We start from the raw sequence: 13263 nt of genomic DNA on the forward strand, positions 1-13263 counted from the left end.
TGGTACTGAAAGCTACTGAGAAGTCCAGGAAAATTAGCAGGACCACACACTTCCTCCCTCCCCCCCTCTCCTGGCCTTGGCCTTCCATCAGAACATCCAAGGCTCTTTCTATGCCAAACCCCATTTGAAATGGATCCACATAATTGCCTCTTTTCAACAAAGTAAAGGTTAGTCTTTTTAAGATTTCTGTTAAGCCAGCATTTTCTCTTTCTTTTTCTTCTGACTCCAATCTATTCTGCATGCTGGGATGAAATGCCTCTTTTTATTTGGGATGAAAATGTCAGCATACGTAATTGCTATGCTTTTGGCACTAAAGAGGATTTTACCATTTCTATGATTGCCCTACTATGCTCAGCAACACAGAAATACTTACAAAAGGCCGCCTTTGTGAGACATATACCGCAGGAGCAAACACAAAGTGTGCTGTGTGGCCGCCCTACGTGATAAAAGTCCTGGGAATTTATAACAGGTGGACAGGACTGACATAAACTCCTAGGAGCAGAGCAATTTGCTTCGTCCAAACATGTGCAGAGATCCTGTTTTCCTGCTTTAAACACTGCATGCAGCCTCAGATAACCCAGATTGTGATGGGCTGAGCTGCATATGGAAATCATAGCTAGCAAAAATTAATCCAGCATGTGGCTGGCATGTCCCGCATCATTGTAGGCAAATGCGACAAGGGGAAGTAGTGTGATCTAGTTATCCTGGCAATCATTCTGCAGCATTTATATCACTCAAGAATTTCATTTGCATGTCCTGCGTGGGTTGGATGCTATGCACTTTTATTTATTTGTTTCTTCCCCACTTTCCATTTTCTTTTTTGTGTTGTGTCTATTAGATTGCAAACCCATCTCATTACGGAAGTCAAAGGCTGCTCTGGGAGCCTTCTGAGTCGGAAAGAGTGGGATAAAAATTTAAAGAAGTACCGTAATCACTGGAGACATGGGAGCGGGACATCCTCCTGAGTGGGGTATTCAAGCAACAATGGGGAGAATGAAAAACAAATTGGGAAAATGAAACCCAAGCTGCTAAGGGTCAGGACCACGGACAGCACCCTGTGAAGCAAGGAACAGAAATAGGCTTCTGGAGACTCACAGGAGATGGGAGCTCTTCTTCAGCACAAGTTTGGGGCTGATTGATGGTTTATATCAGTGTTTCCTAACCTTTTTCTGACCATGGCCCCCTTCTGACCTTGTTTCCTTTCTGTGCCACCCGATGGGCGTAGCCAGGGGGGCAGGGGGCAACTGCCCCCAATAAGTAAAAATCAGTAAAAATCAATACAAATCTGAGGTTCTGCCCCCCCCAACAAAAGCCTGCCCCCTAACAAAAATCCTGGCTATGCCCATGCCCCCCCGTCCTACCAGTAGAAAGGTAGCTATTTAAATTTGTTGTTTCTAAATAGAACATGTTTTATTAATTTTTTTATAATTTATACAAAATACAATTACATAAAATGATAGGAACATAATGAAATATTGTTGAAGCAGAAAAACATAGAATCATGAAGGTGGAAGGGACCCCAAGGGTCATATTTCTAGTGCAACCCCCCCTGGAAACTTAGCTAAAGCATCCATGCTGGCCATCCAACCTCTGGCCATGCAGCCTCTGCTTAGAAACCTTCAAGGAAGTAGAGTCCGGAACCTCCCAAGGGAGATCCATCTTCCATAGGTTAGAAAAAGTAAACAACACTTATTTGACCCCAGTTATTTGACACAGAGGGGGGAACCTACAGATACATCCCAAAAGGCACACAGGAAGTTCTGTATATATGGGAGAATTTTAAAAAGCAAGTGGTCCTCACTGACCTGGTGCAGAAAGATCTTGTCATCCGGCAGAGCCCTGGCTGCCTAGATAAAACACTATAGCTCCACACACCCTTACCTGGGAGTAAGGCCCACTGAACTAAGTGCGGCTTTCTTCTGAGTAGACATCCTGTGATGCTGAAGCCAAAGCATTCACCACTGATGGATCTAGGGCCGATTTACACATGCAAACCACCACCATGTGCATGCATGCTTTCATACGTGCCAAGGTCCAGTTCACATAATCATATGATTAAATTTGGGGAAGATAGGCTTAGCTTATGCTTTATGCTGTGCGCATACATAGGGCTTTGTGTGGAATGCCAGGCTTACATGATGCCATATGTGCACAAAGAGGAAAAGGGCACATGGCTACTGCCATCGTCATGAACGGATAGTCCTTGGCTAGATAAGTGTGTGGACAGAATCCCTGACTTTGGAACTCTTTCCTGTGAAGCAGGGCTGGGTTTAGGTTTGATGAGGCCCTAAGCTCCTGAAGGTAATGGGGCCCTTTATATGTCCAGCTGTCCTTTGTCAGAAACAACTTGTCACTGTTTTTTGTGTTGTATATATGCTATAAGGTAAGTTATGGAACTAATAGGTATCTAAAGCCATTTGAACATAACAAAATATGTATTTTATCAAAGTATCTGCTGAACTGAAATACAAGAAGAAGTATATTAATAGTGAAATACAATTAAGAAGAAGTATATTTTTGGAGGGCTCCCAAGGGGTGGGGCCCTAAGCTATAGCTTGTTTAGCTTATATGTAAATCCGGCACTGCTGTGGGAGCTTATCAGAAGTTGGCTTCTCTATCCAGCTTAGGCTACTAGGTGCGCTTTCACTTTCTCCTGTTCCAAACTCGAGTCAATCATTAAGTTTATGCTTGTTGCTTTTTTTTAATCATGCCTATGTACATAAATGCCTTTTGCTATTGTGTGCTTTTGAGACACTAAAACGACTACTGCTAAATAGCCTTTAAAACAATTCATGGGGAAATCATATTTCCTCTTTATGCTGTCAAAATGTTTGGTGCTTCGGATCAGACGGCGTTCTAATTTGGAGCATGCCAGACAGCGAAAAAAAAATACTTGCATTGAGTCAGATGCCTTTTACAACACCTTTCAGCGCTGGACTAGATGGTCCCGTAGTCCGATCTAGCAGGGCTCTTCCTGTGTTCTTAGACACAGATTTAGGGTCCTGCATTTATTTTTCTTACATGAATTTAAGAGAGCACAACGGATTGCAGTATTGATGACTGCAAAACTATTACCTGAAAGTATTCTGAAGTATGCACACTATGTGCAGATGTCTCCATCCAGGCACCTAGAGAAATTGATACATAGAAAAATGACCTCCTCTCAAATCCATAAAAAGATATTTTGATTTCCCATTCCTACACACTGAGTCAGAATTTGTTTAAATCAGCAAAACCTTTATTCCGCATTTAAATTGTCAAGACGTTGAAATGTATTTTGACAGTGCCAGAGAAGTGAGTTTTATTGCCGCCTCCTTCTGCTGCAAACTGACGGAGATTTATTTGTGCAAAACGCAGAGATGGCAGCACAGGAGACAGCAGCTGCAACATCTCTCCTGGAAGTCAAACAAGAGCTGCATTTGATAAACAGTTCATGGTGGGAATCAATATCAAGCTAAAATATGACACAGCTTCAGAACTTACTTAAGACTTTCATTTTAAAAAAATGATAAATATTTAGACAACGTATCTCCGGCACAGAGTTTTTGTTGTTTTCAGCTTACTATTGCTCATAATGGCAAGAATTTACATAACTTTAAAAGGAATTGTAGAGGTTACATTGTTTGTTGTCAGAAAAAGGGAAAGAGGGATAGGACAAATAAAGGAGGAAAGGAAGTAAGAACGAGACAGAGGACAAACTGGGTCACCCGTGAGGGGGGGCAGTCTGTGGAATGATAGTAAGACTCCCACCTGAGACTAGACAAAACCTTGGCATTTAAGAACATTATGCTAGCACCTATAAGGAAGTATATTGCAAAGAACACTAGTTATCTGTCTATTGCTAGCAACCAGGAAGCAGTTGCAGTGAAAGAGGGGGTAAAGCGTGATAGTTTCTCAAGTTGCTACCTCCAGAGAATCTCTTCCACATTGACGTGAATTACCAAACAATCCCATAAATGCCAGGTTTGGTTGGAGAGAAGCCTCTGCTACACCAGTGGAACCACTTCCAAATCCTATACAAGAGAGTTTGATCATATTACGCTGATCCTGGTCTGACTGCACTGGCTACCAAATAGTTTCCGGGTCCAATTTAAAGTGCTGGTTTTGACCTATAAAGCCTTAAATGGCTCAGGACCGCAATACCTCTCTCCATATGAACCTACCCGGACCCTGAGATCACCTTCTAAGGCCCTCCTTCATGTGCCTCCTCCTTGAGAGGTCTGGAGGGTGGCAACACGAGAACGGGACTTCTCTGCAGTGGCTCCCCATCTATGGAATGCTCTCCCCAGGGAAGTTTGCCTGGCGCCTTCATTATACCTTTAGGTGCCAGGCAAAAACATTCCTTTTTAACCAGGCCTTTGGTTGATTTGATTGACATCCTATGCCCTTTGGGTCTTTTGGGGGGTGTGTGTTATTGGGTTGTGATTTTTATTTTGGTTATATATATTGTGCATTTATATGTTGCTCTTGTTCTGTGAACTGCCCTGAGACCTCCGGGTATAGGGCGGTATATTAATAATAATAATAATAATAATAATAATAATAATAATAATAATAATAATAATAATATAATACAAGCTCAGCCCAGGAGGTGGAAAATAAACAAGAAGAAAACCCAAACTTAGTGAAGGGGAAATGACAGACATGTCCCAAGTTTGCCTGAAAATGCCTCCCTTAGTCACCAGTCAAGGACTGTGCCAGCAACAAGGCCCACACACTGCCTGCAAGGGAAGCCAATGAACTCACCATAATGGGGGACCCTCCGACTGCATCACAACACACATGACACCTGAGATGATGTCCCTCTGGCAGCCTCCTCCTGCTGCCAGTCCTCAGGCATCCTCGCAATATGACTCCCCTTCTGCTCCTTCATCCTAAGCATGGCTTCTCTGCACAAAACACAAAGGGAAGGGAAGCCCACAGGACCTACAGAAAGCCTGCATAGCCTCCTGGGGGCTTAGGGTTCAAGGCCCATCCAGGGAGAGAAAAGGCTCCTTTTCAACAAGCAGCCAAGGAAAAGAGGCTAGGTCTTTAGGGGCGCTTGCCCTGTTAGGGCCAATTCAGACATGCATGTTTGTGGTGGGTCATGTACTTGCCATGTGGCATGCTGTTAATCTGAATGCATCCTATGCAGGAAAAGATCTAGAAGAAGATAGTGCCTTCTATTCATCAGAACTGAGAGACTACGAGGCTGAGCAGCCATTTTCTTCTTGAACTTAGAATTATTTGTAGAAGGGTCCTCTGGTCCCCACCTAAACATTAGGAAGAACTTCCTGACAGTAAGAGCTGTTCGACAGTGGAATTTGCTGCCAAGGAGTGTGGTGGAGTCTCCTTCTTTGGAGGTCTTTAAGCAGAGGCTTGACAACCATATGTCAGGAGTGCTCTGATGGTGTTTCCTGCTTGGCAGGGGGTTGGACTCGATGGCCCTTGTGGTCTCTTCCAACTCTATGATTCTATGATTCTATGGTCCAACCCCCTGCAATGTAGAAATCTACCTTTCCATATTTGTTTTAAAGAAAGATGAGCAGGGTAGGAATGGGGCATTTATTTCCGTTTCGATTCTGAGTAGCAATTGGACATTATTCTTTCTGTCTTATTGAGGTATGTCGTCATGAAGCTGAAAGGAGCCAAGAATCCTAGTGCCTTCCTCCAAACTCTTGATGCTATTTTAGTTATTATGGTTGACATAGCTCGATTTGATGCTGGAGAAAACTGGAGATGCCAATGCCTTCTCTATGGGGAGTGTTGCTTGGCACAGGATGGAGAACAGCTCTTGGGGGAGAACTTGGCAGTATTCCACACTGTTAAGAGTCTTCAGTCCCCTTCCCCAGCATGGTAAGATGCAGCTGGGCTTATTCACTGTGAGCCAGGAGAAGCATTTGGTAAACTTGCTGGAACATTAACAGATTATTCTGCTTCAGAAGCTTTGTGAAACTTGAGGTCTGCAATGGTCCGATTACATTTTCGGAGGCGGAGGCAGCAGAGAGTTGCCTCCTGGGAAGGAGCAAAGTGGATTTTAAATATCTTCAGCATTCAAGGATTTTCTTTTAAACAAAATGCAGCTGTAGAGAGAAGGGCAGCGTGAGGACAGCTCCCCTTCATTTGACGGGGCTCACGCAAAGCAAATGTCTCAAAGGAGTTAAGGCAGATGGATTCAGAGTAGCTTGGGGGGTTGCAGCCGAGATCGGCAGAAAGATTCTGCACCAAATTGTAATAATGTACATGTGCTCCTGGAGAGAAGTTATTTTACCAGGGAAAACGGGGAGAGGCCATAACAGCTACAAGGTCCTAAATGTGGATGTCAGTGCCTCATACTTCATGTGAGGCTTAAACTATGCAGTAGCTGAGATGGTAGAGTATACCCTTATCTTTCTAGTTATAAGGAATCACACATTTTGCATCATGAGCAGGTGTGACGTGTGCATCTTTGATTAGTCCTATTCTTAGGAGTCCAAACCGCTGAAATAAAAAAAAGGGGGGTATCTGGGGAGTGGGTGAGAAAGACAGCCTTTCTTCTCACTTTCCTTCCTTCAACTGGCCTGAAAGCAGAGCAAAATACACACATACAGTAACAGTCAATCCGTTTTCCTTCCTCATCCAGCAGCCATAGACATCTTGGTCTGTGCTGGGTCACCGAGTGCTCCTGTGTGAAAACAGCTCAACTAGGAACGTCTGTACAGGTGGCCGCTGGACGTCTGTCTTGGGATTACGATGCAAGCAGAGAAAGATGCATTTTCAGCTTTGCCAGAGAGAGACCCTGTCTGCCTTGCAAAGAGGCTCCTCCTGCTGGCTTTTTAGGCTCTTGGGGGACTGAAGTGATGCTGTTCTGAGGCTGGCACTGTCTCTGCCTGTGAGCATCCTTGCTACCCATCGATTCAACCTGTACATGGATAAAGAAAGAGAATCAGTCTGTCCTCCCAGGAAATGAGCCATTCTGTAGGGCAATCCTAACCACGTATTAGCTACTAGCTGGTTATTTATTATTGTATTTTTACTGCACTTGTAGGGTTTTGTGCCTCAGGTACTAAGATAATTTGACCTGTCTTGGGTATCATGCACCTTCACTGGGTGGGCAGGAGGACAACATTTGCTGTTCCACTTCTGGCAGTAGAGTCTGCTGGCTGGTCATGTCATGCTGGGATTCCCTGAAACATATTACTGTATTGTCCACGTGGGGAGCATAAAATCCTAACCTGCTTGTCAAGTGGACTTAATAATAATAATAATTTTAGTTAGTGTCAGGAGCAGTGCCAAGAGCAGCTCAGCAATAAATCACACAATGTCGTGCAGCTAACTCTTTATTCAAGAAAAAAAGGTGGCCTCAAGAGGCGAGGCCTATTGAAACTGATAGGACTTGCTTCTGTAGGATGGAGCTGATTTTTTTTTAAAAAAATATATTTATATATATATATCGAATATAAAGGTTTCCACACACAAGCTCACATGGATGCAGTGCTGCTGACACAAAGAACAGTCGTTTTACCTCTCTAGGTTTGGAGTGAAATATACTGTTTTCCTTTTGGCCAGGCAGCGTAGAGGGAGAACGTGAGTTGTGGTCAGCGTCTGCTTCCACAACCCGCCTTATACATATCTCTTCCCACTCACTCCGCCATCATAAGAGCCACTGCTGTCCAGGGCAAGGCAGGAAGGGAAACCTGAATCGGCAGCCCATCAAACTTCAAAGTGGTAGGTGGTAAGCTTCCTTGAACTCTCATAGCGCAGATAAAAGCGAGAGCAGCTAAAAATGGGGAATTGGAGAAGAAAGCCCTGAACAGATCCATTTATATGAAGTGCTAGAAATGTTGCCGAAACACATGGCTCAGTGCAAATTGCCAAATGTAGTGCAAGGCTCCCGAGGCTGTGAAATCCCACACCTCATTCTAACCGGAGTATGCCATGCGCTTTATGGCGATGAGGAATATTTCATTTACGCGTCTTCCCTCTGTGCAACAATGTAGGAGGCACAGGCTGGCTCCCCGTACACCCATGTACTTCTGTCTCTTTTTTCCTTTCAGAAACAGTTCCCATCTCTCTCTCTTGCACCCTTCAAAATCCTATCCAATTTTCAGAAAGAAGCACTCCAGAAATTAGAGGGCTTACTGTCTGCGCACAGCTTAAAAAGGAAGACAGCAAACTACCTTATACCAAGCCAGAAACATTGGTCCATCTAGTTCAGTATTGTCTACAGTGACAGCTCTGTGGGGTTTCAGGGAGGGAGGCATTCCTGGCCCTATCTGGAGATGCTGGGAGCTGAAGTTTGGACCTTCTGCAAGCAAAATAGATGCTTTGCCACTGAGTTATGGCCCTTCCTTGTGCCAGCCTGTTTTGGTGTTCCCTTCCAGACCACAGAGAGGGAACTGCGGGTCTCTCTCTCTCTTGTTCTCTCTCTCTCCACATGCCCTGCTGCTACACAGAGCACAGAAGTAGCCCAAGGCAAAGGCACAAAGGCGATATTCAGGCGAAGATAGATGCAACATTACATGTCTATTACAGCTTAACACAGAGCAGGAAGCTCACTCGCTGCTCCTTTAGGAAAGCCACACTTTTCAACAGAAAAAGCAACCCTTTTCTGCTACGGCAGCAGCACCTAATTTGGGATGTCAAACAGGCAGGAAACCTGTGGCCAGTTGGACTCCAACTCCCACCCCTCCCTCCCTCTTGGCCCTCCTGGCAGAGGTGCTTGGAGCAATTTTATCTTGATGCATTTGATGCAAGCAGCCCTGTGAACATAGTCATCTGGTGGCACAGATAACTAATGAAATCTGTACGATTAAATGATTTCTGAAGTGTCTGAGCCCAGATCTATCCCCACACTGCCTGCATAGTCAGTGTCTGCTGCCTCCCTATACCAGTTGCTGGGAATCACAAGTAGGGAGATGGGTATTTGCGTTCAGGTCCTGCTTGGGGGGCTTCCCATGGGTAAGAAGAGGGCAATTGGACTAGGTCAGTCTTTCCCAAACCTGGGTCTCCAGCTGTTTTTGGACTACAATTCCCATCATCCCTGACCACTGGTCCTGCTAGCTAGGGATGATGGGAGTTGTAGTCCAAAAACAGCTGGTGACATGAGTTTGGGAAACACTGGACTAGATCTGGCCTGATCCAGCCAGGCTGGCTGGTTGTGATGTGAGAAAAGGTTCTCTGAACCTTCTCAATGGCGTTTCATTCTCTTCCTACTCGCTCCAGGTCTGCACTCCTGGCTCACGTAGATGATCTGTGCAGCTTTACACAAGAGAATCTAAAACTGCCATTAGCCAGAAAGCGCATTTGAATTCTGAATGCCACCCTTCCACTTCCTCCTATTCTGCATTACTGAAGTCCGTACACTCATATAAAAAACTGCAGGAGGGGGCCCCAAAGCGGCTCTGAGTCTCGGATGCCACCCCAACCCCTTTTCAGCTGGGCTTAAAATAAAAAAAGAAAGATCCCCACACTCTTTATTTGAGGTCACTGAACCTGGCCTAAATTGAAATGGAGCCATCTTGCTCCCACCCTCCAAACAATGTGAGCAGCTTCGCCTCTGAAAATGCTGTGTCCATCCAGCGGCAGGCCTCTTGTCAAATATAGCCTCACCATTTCTCCCTTTTCTTATTGCAGTGAATCAGCACTGCTCTGCCTTCATTGTTCTTTACTTCCAGTTCCTTCGCACCCTGGTCTTCAGCAGCTGGCAGGGGTGTGAGAAGGTGGGGGTGCTGCAGTGGCGTAGCGTGGGGGTGCAGGGGGGGCCCGGCCGCACCGGGCGCAACATCTGGGGGGCGCGCTCCATGGGTTAGGGGGTGCAAAATCCACGGGTTAGGGGGCCCAAATTACTTGCCTTGCCCCGCGTGCTGACAACCCATGCTACGCCACTGGGGTGCTGGGCTGAGGCAGCGGAATCACCACAAAGGTAATTAAGAGAGTTTCTATTTTCAGGTGAGATTCAGTCACATACCCGCAAGTTCAGGGTGAGTGCTCATTAAATAGCAAACACTGTCCAGTCTCCCTGCAAACAATCTGTATTTTTCTCTCTCTCCCTTATTCTGGATTTCTGTGTGTTCCATGGACACGCGGAAAAGGAGATGGGAAAACCTGGACTGAAGGAAGGGAAGGTGAGGGGAGGAAGTAATTTGGAGAAGAACCTCATACGGACAACGGAGAATTAATGGAAGTACGGAAGGCTGGAAGAAAGTAAAATGGGATGGTGCTGGCCCATTTAGGCACACACAGAGGGCAATTTTAAAGGAAAAGACTGGAGAATTCAGTACTCACTGGAACTCACACCTTCTGTTACCCTTGCCTAATATCTGGGGAGGAGATTCAGTGGTGTGAATAAGCACACCCTGTTGGTTTTCTGCCTGCCCTGCTGTCCAAAGCCCTGGAATCATGCGGGGAAGGGGGGTGGGTGGGCACCAAGACAGGATCACTTCACATCTGCATCGCGTGACATCTTCTCAGCAGTCGGCCCCACCTAGCCGCATGCGAATAGACCCCGCAGCGCCTGCAAATACACCTCGTGGAATCCAGAAACGCGAACGCGTGAACCAGGCGCGGGGACGGAACGGCGCTCTGAGTTGCCAGGAGCGCAGTGCCGTCGGTGCGCGTGCCCCAGAGTGCAACGTCGGTGACACGCGAGATCTATTCAGGGGTGGGGGGCAGGCAGGCAGCCCTGCCTTCGACGGAGCCCTGCCCCTGGGGCCAGAGCGCGCGCCACGACCACGCCTCCGACGGTGCTCTCCGTCGAGGGACGCGGCTGCTTGCGCAGAGGGCTGTAGTAGCGCCGTCGCTGCCTCGAAACTTCCCGGCCGGACCTCGAGCGGATCGTGTGGGGCTGTCGCGTCCCGCCTGCGGCTGAGCCAATGGGCTGGGCTGTGTCGGGGCTCACACTGCCCCCTGCGGAGGCGGACCTCGGCGTCGAGCGGGAGCCGAGCGGACTATGCTAGAGCCCTCGGCGCCGGGGCAGCGGTGGGACCTGCGCGGGGATCGTGCTGGTGGCGGCGGCGGGGGGATCCCAGCCCGGGAGGGGGCGCGCGGCGGGGGTGGCTGGCGCCGAGGCAGAGGGAGAGCTCCCTGCCCGGGCAGGCGGAGCCCCTCGCCGCCGCCGCCAGAGCGCTGGGAGTCGCCGCGGCGGCGCGGAGAGGCGGCCATGCGGGGGGCTGGCTGCTGCTGGCTTGGTGGGCAGCCCTCCTCAATATGGTCCTCGACGTCCACGGCGCCGCCAGCTGCCCGCTCGTCTCCAGCCCGCGGCGCTGCTTCGCGCCCCACGCTCCCCGCCAGCTGGGCTCCGGCGGCGCGGCGGCGGCGGCGGCGATGATTTCGGGCTCGCTGCATCCGCCCCGCTTAGGGATAGGCGGCAAGCTCTTGCAAGGGGTCACGGCCAGCCCCGGGGGAAGCGGCCATGCGGGCAGCGGCAGCGGCGTCGGTAGCGGCGCCGGCAGCGGCAGCAGCAGCCCCAGCCCGGGCTTCGGGGACGTGGGCAACGACACGCAGTGCGGGGAGCAGATCCTGAGCTACGGCAACGTGGAGAAAGTGGTCATCGGGGCCGCGCTGTCGCTCATCACCCTGCTGACCATCGCCGGCAACTGCCTGGTGGTCATCTCCGTCTGCTTCGTCAAGAAGCTCCGGCAGCCCTCCAACTATCTCATCGTGTCGCTGGCGCTGGCCGACCTGTCGGTGGCCGTGGCCGTCATGCCCTTCGTCAGCGTCACCGACCTCATCGGCGGCGAGTGGATCTTCGGCAGCGTCTTCTGCAACGTCTTCATCGCCATGGACGTGATGTGCTGCACCGCCTCCATCATGACCCTCTGCGTGATCAGCATCGACAGGTGAGCGGGCGGCGCGCCGTCGAGGGAACCGGGGAGGGGGCTTCGCGTCGAAGCAGCTCAGGCTCGGGACGCTGGCTGGGTGGGTGTGTTTGTAAAACTTGCTCGCGGGACGGCCGCGGGTGCGTTCACACGTGCGAGCGCCTCAGGAGGCTGCTGCAGTGTGGGAAGCAGCAGATCAGGTCACCGCTTCAGACGCCGCGTTTTTTTTCGCGTGGATCGGCGTGCAGATGGGAAGATGCCCTGAAATTCCGATTCGGAGTAGAGGAGGAATTTCATGAGAGGGTTAGAGAGGAGTTTGTTCCTTAATCCACTCGGGAATGTGGATTAAGTTCGGATAATGGCAGGCTTCATCTTTAGGATGAGAGTTCTTTCTGAAGAACTCAGAAAATTGATCACTATTTTGTGGTATGTTGGTTGGCCTAATTAAAAAAACACGTGTTGCCATACTGAGGATTTTGGGATTTGAAGTAGATTCTTTACTCTGCTTGCTGACCTTCATTCTGATATACATTTCACCAATGTGGTTTTTTAAGAATGATGAGAGAGAGTGGATTTCTCACCCATCTCCCCATTCTTTTATGTTGACTGGTGGCTGGTCTGTTTTAGCAATAGCTGTTCTAAAGATCACTTGACCTTTGTTTTCTGCGTAAGTTGTGAAGGAAATTGCTCAGAAACATTTGAGGTGAGCAACCAAACCCGTAACACATTTGCATTTATCCGTGTGTCTTACGTGGAGAGGTGATTCCAAGCTTTGTTAGGGAGAAACTGAATTGAGAGTAATCATTCTGGAGGAATTTAATCTAGAAGAAAACAGGCTGCTGTGGTACAGTACTGTACTTGTTCTGTTTCCAGAAGCAGGAAACCTTCGGTCCAAGGCATCTGTGTGCCTTGTCGCTTTTCTACCTTTTAAATAAAGCCCACCCTTCACATTATGGCTAGAGATTCAGCTTGTGTGCATTTTACGTTTCCCATTTCTTAAAAAGTTGCCCCTATTGAGGCATGAGGACTAATCACAGCTTTGTGATACTGCGTTGCCAAGACTGATGGAGGGACCTTGAGTGAAGTTAACCGGTGCATTACGGCAAGGCTCTAAAAACTGAATGAAGTAGTAAATTGTCTGACTGGAGCAGGTTCTACAACCATTCCAGCAGGGGTCACTTTTGCTTTGTTTATCCTCATACCTGAGAAGTAAAAGAACAGATACACTGTGTAAAAAGTCAGGCTAAAACAAATAAACTGCTGTTTAATGTGACTAGCAAGCTTCCCATACCTCCATTAATTTGCTGTCGCCCATATGATGTTCTCCTGCAAATCTCTGCCCTCTCACACTTTCCCCTCCCTCAGTCTGGATTTCCACTTCTTTCTGGAGTATCCCTGGTATGAGAAAATCCAGAATGAGGAAAGGGGGAATTGTGGGCAAAGGCAGTGCTTTGCAGGAGGACCTCATGCAGACAAGGGAGAATTA

At 48.2% G+C, this 13263-nt stretch overlaps 1 protein-coding gene across 3 annotated transcripts in view; it reads left to right on the forward strand.

Moving 5' to 3' along the window:
• The first annotated feature begins 9813 nt into the window (after nt 1–9813).
• Nucleotides 9814–13263, forward strand: part of HTR7 (5-hydroxytryptamine receptor 7) — a 42353-nt gene continuing 38903 nt past the window's right edge. For 2 of the 3 annotated variants that reach the window (XM_082222053.1, XM_082222052.1), the window contains exon 1: nt 9814–11798. In XM_082222053.1, coding sequence (XP_082078179.1) covers nt 10360–11798 — 1439 coding nt within the window. In that variant the 5' untranslated portion in view covers nt 9814–10359. The remainder of the gene's footprint in view (nt 11799–13263) is intronic. The other variant, XM_082222051.1, reaches the window with a different exon arrangement.

Source organism: Podarcis vaucheri (assembly GCF_965113315.1).
Source record: "Podarcis vaucheri genome assembly, chromosome: 5".
NCBI classification, from domain to species: Eukaryota; Metazoa; Chordata; class Lepidosauria; order Squamata; family Lacertidae; genus Podarcis; species Podarcis vaucheri.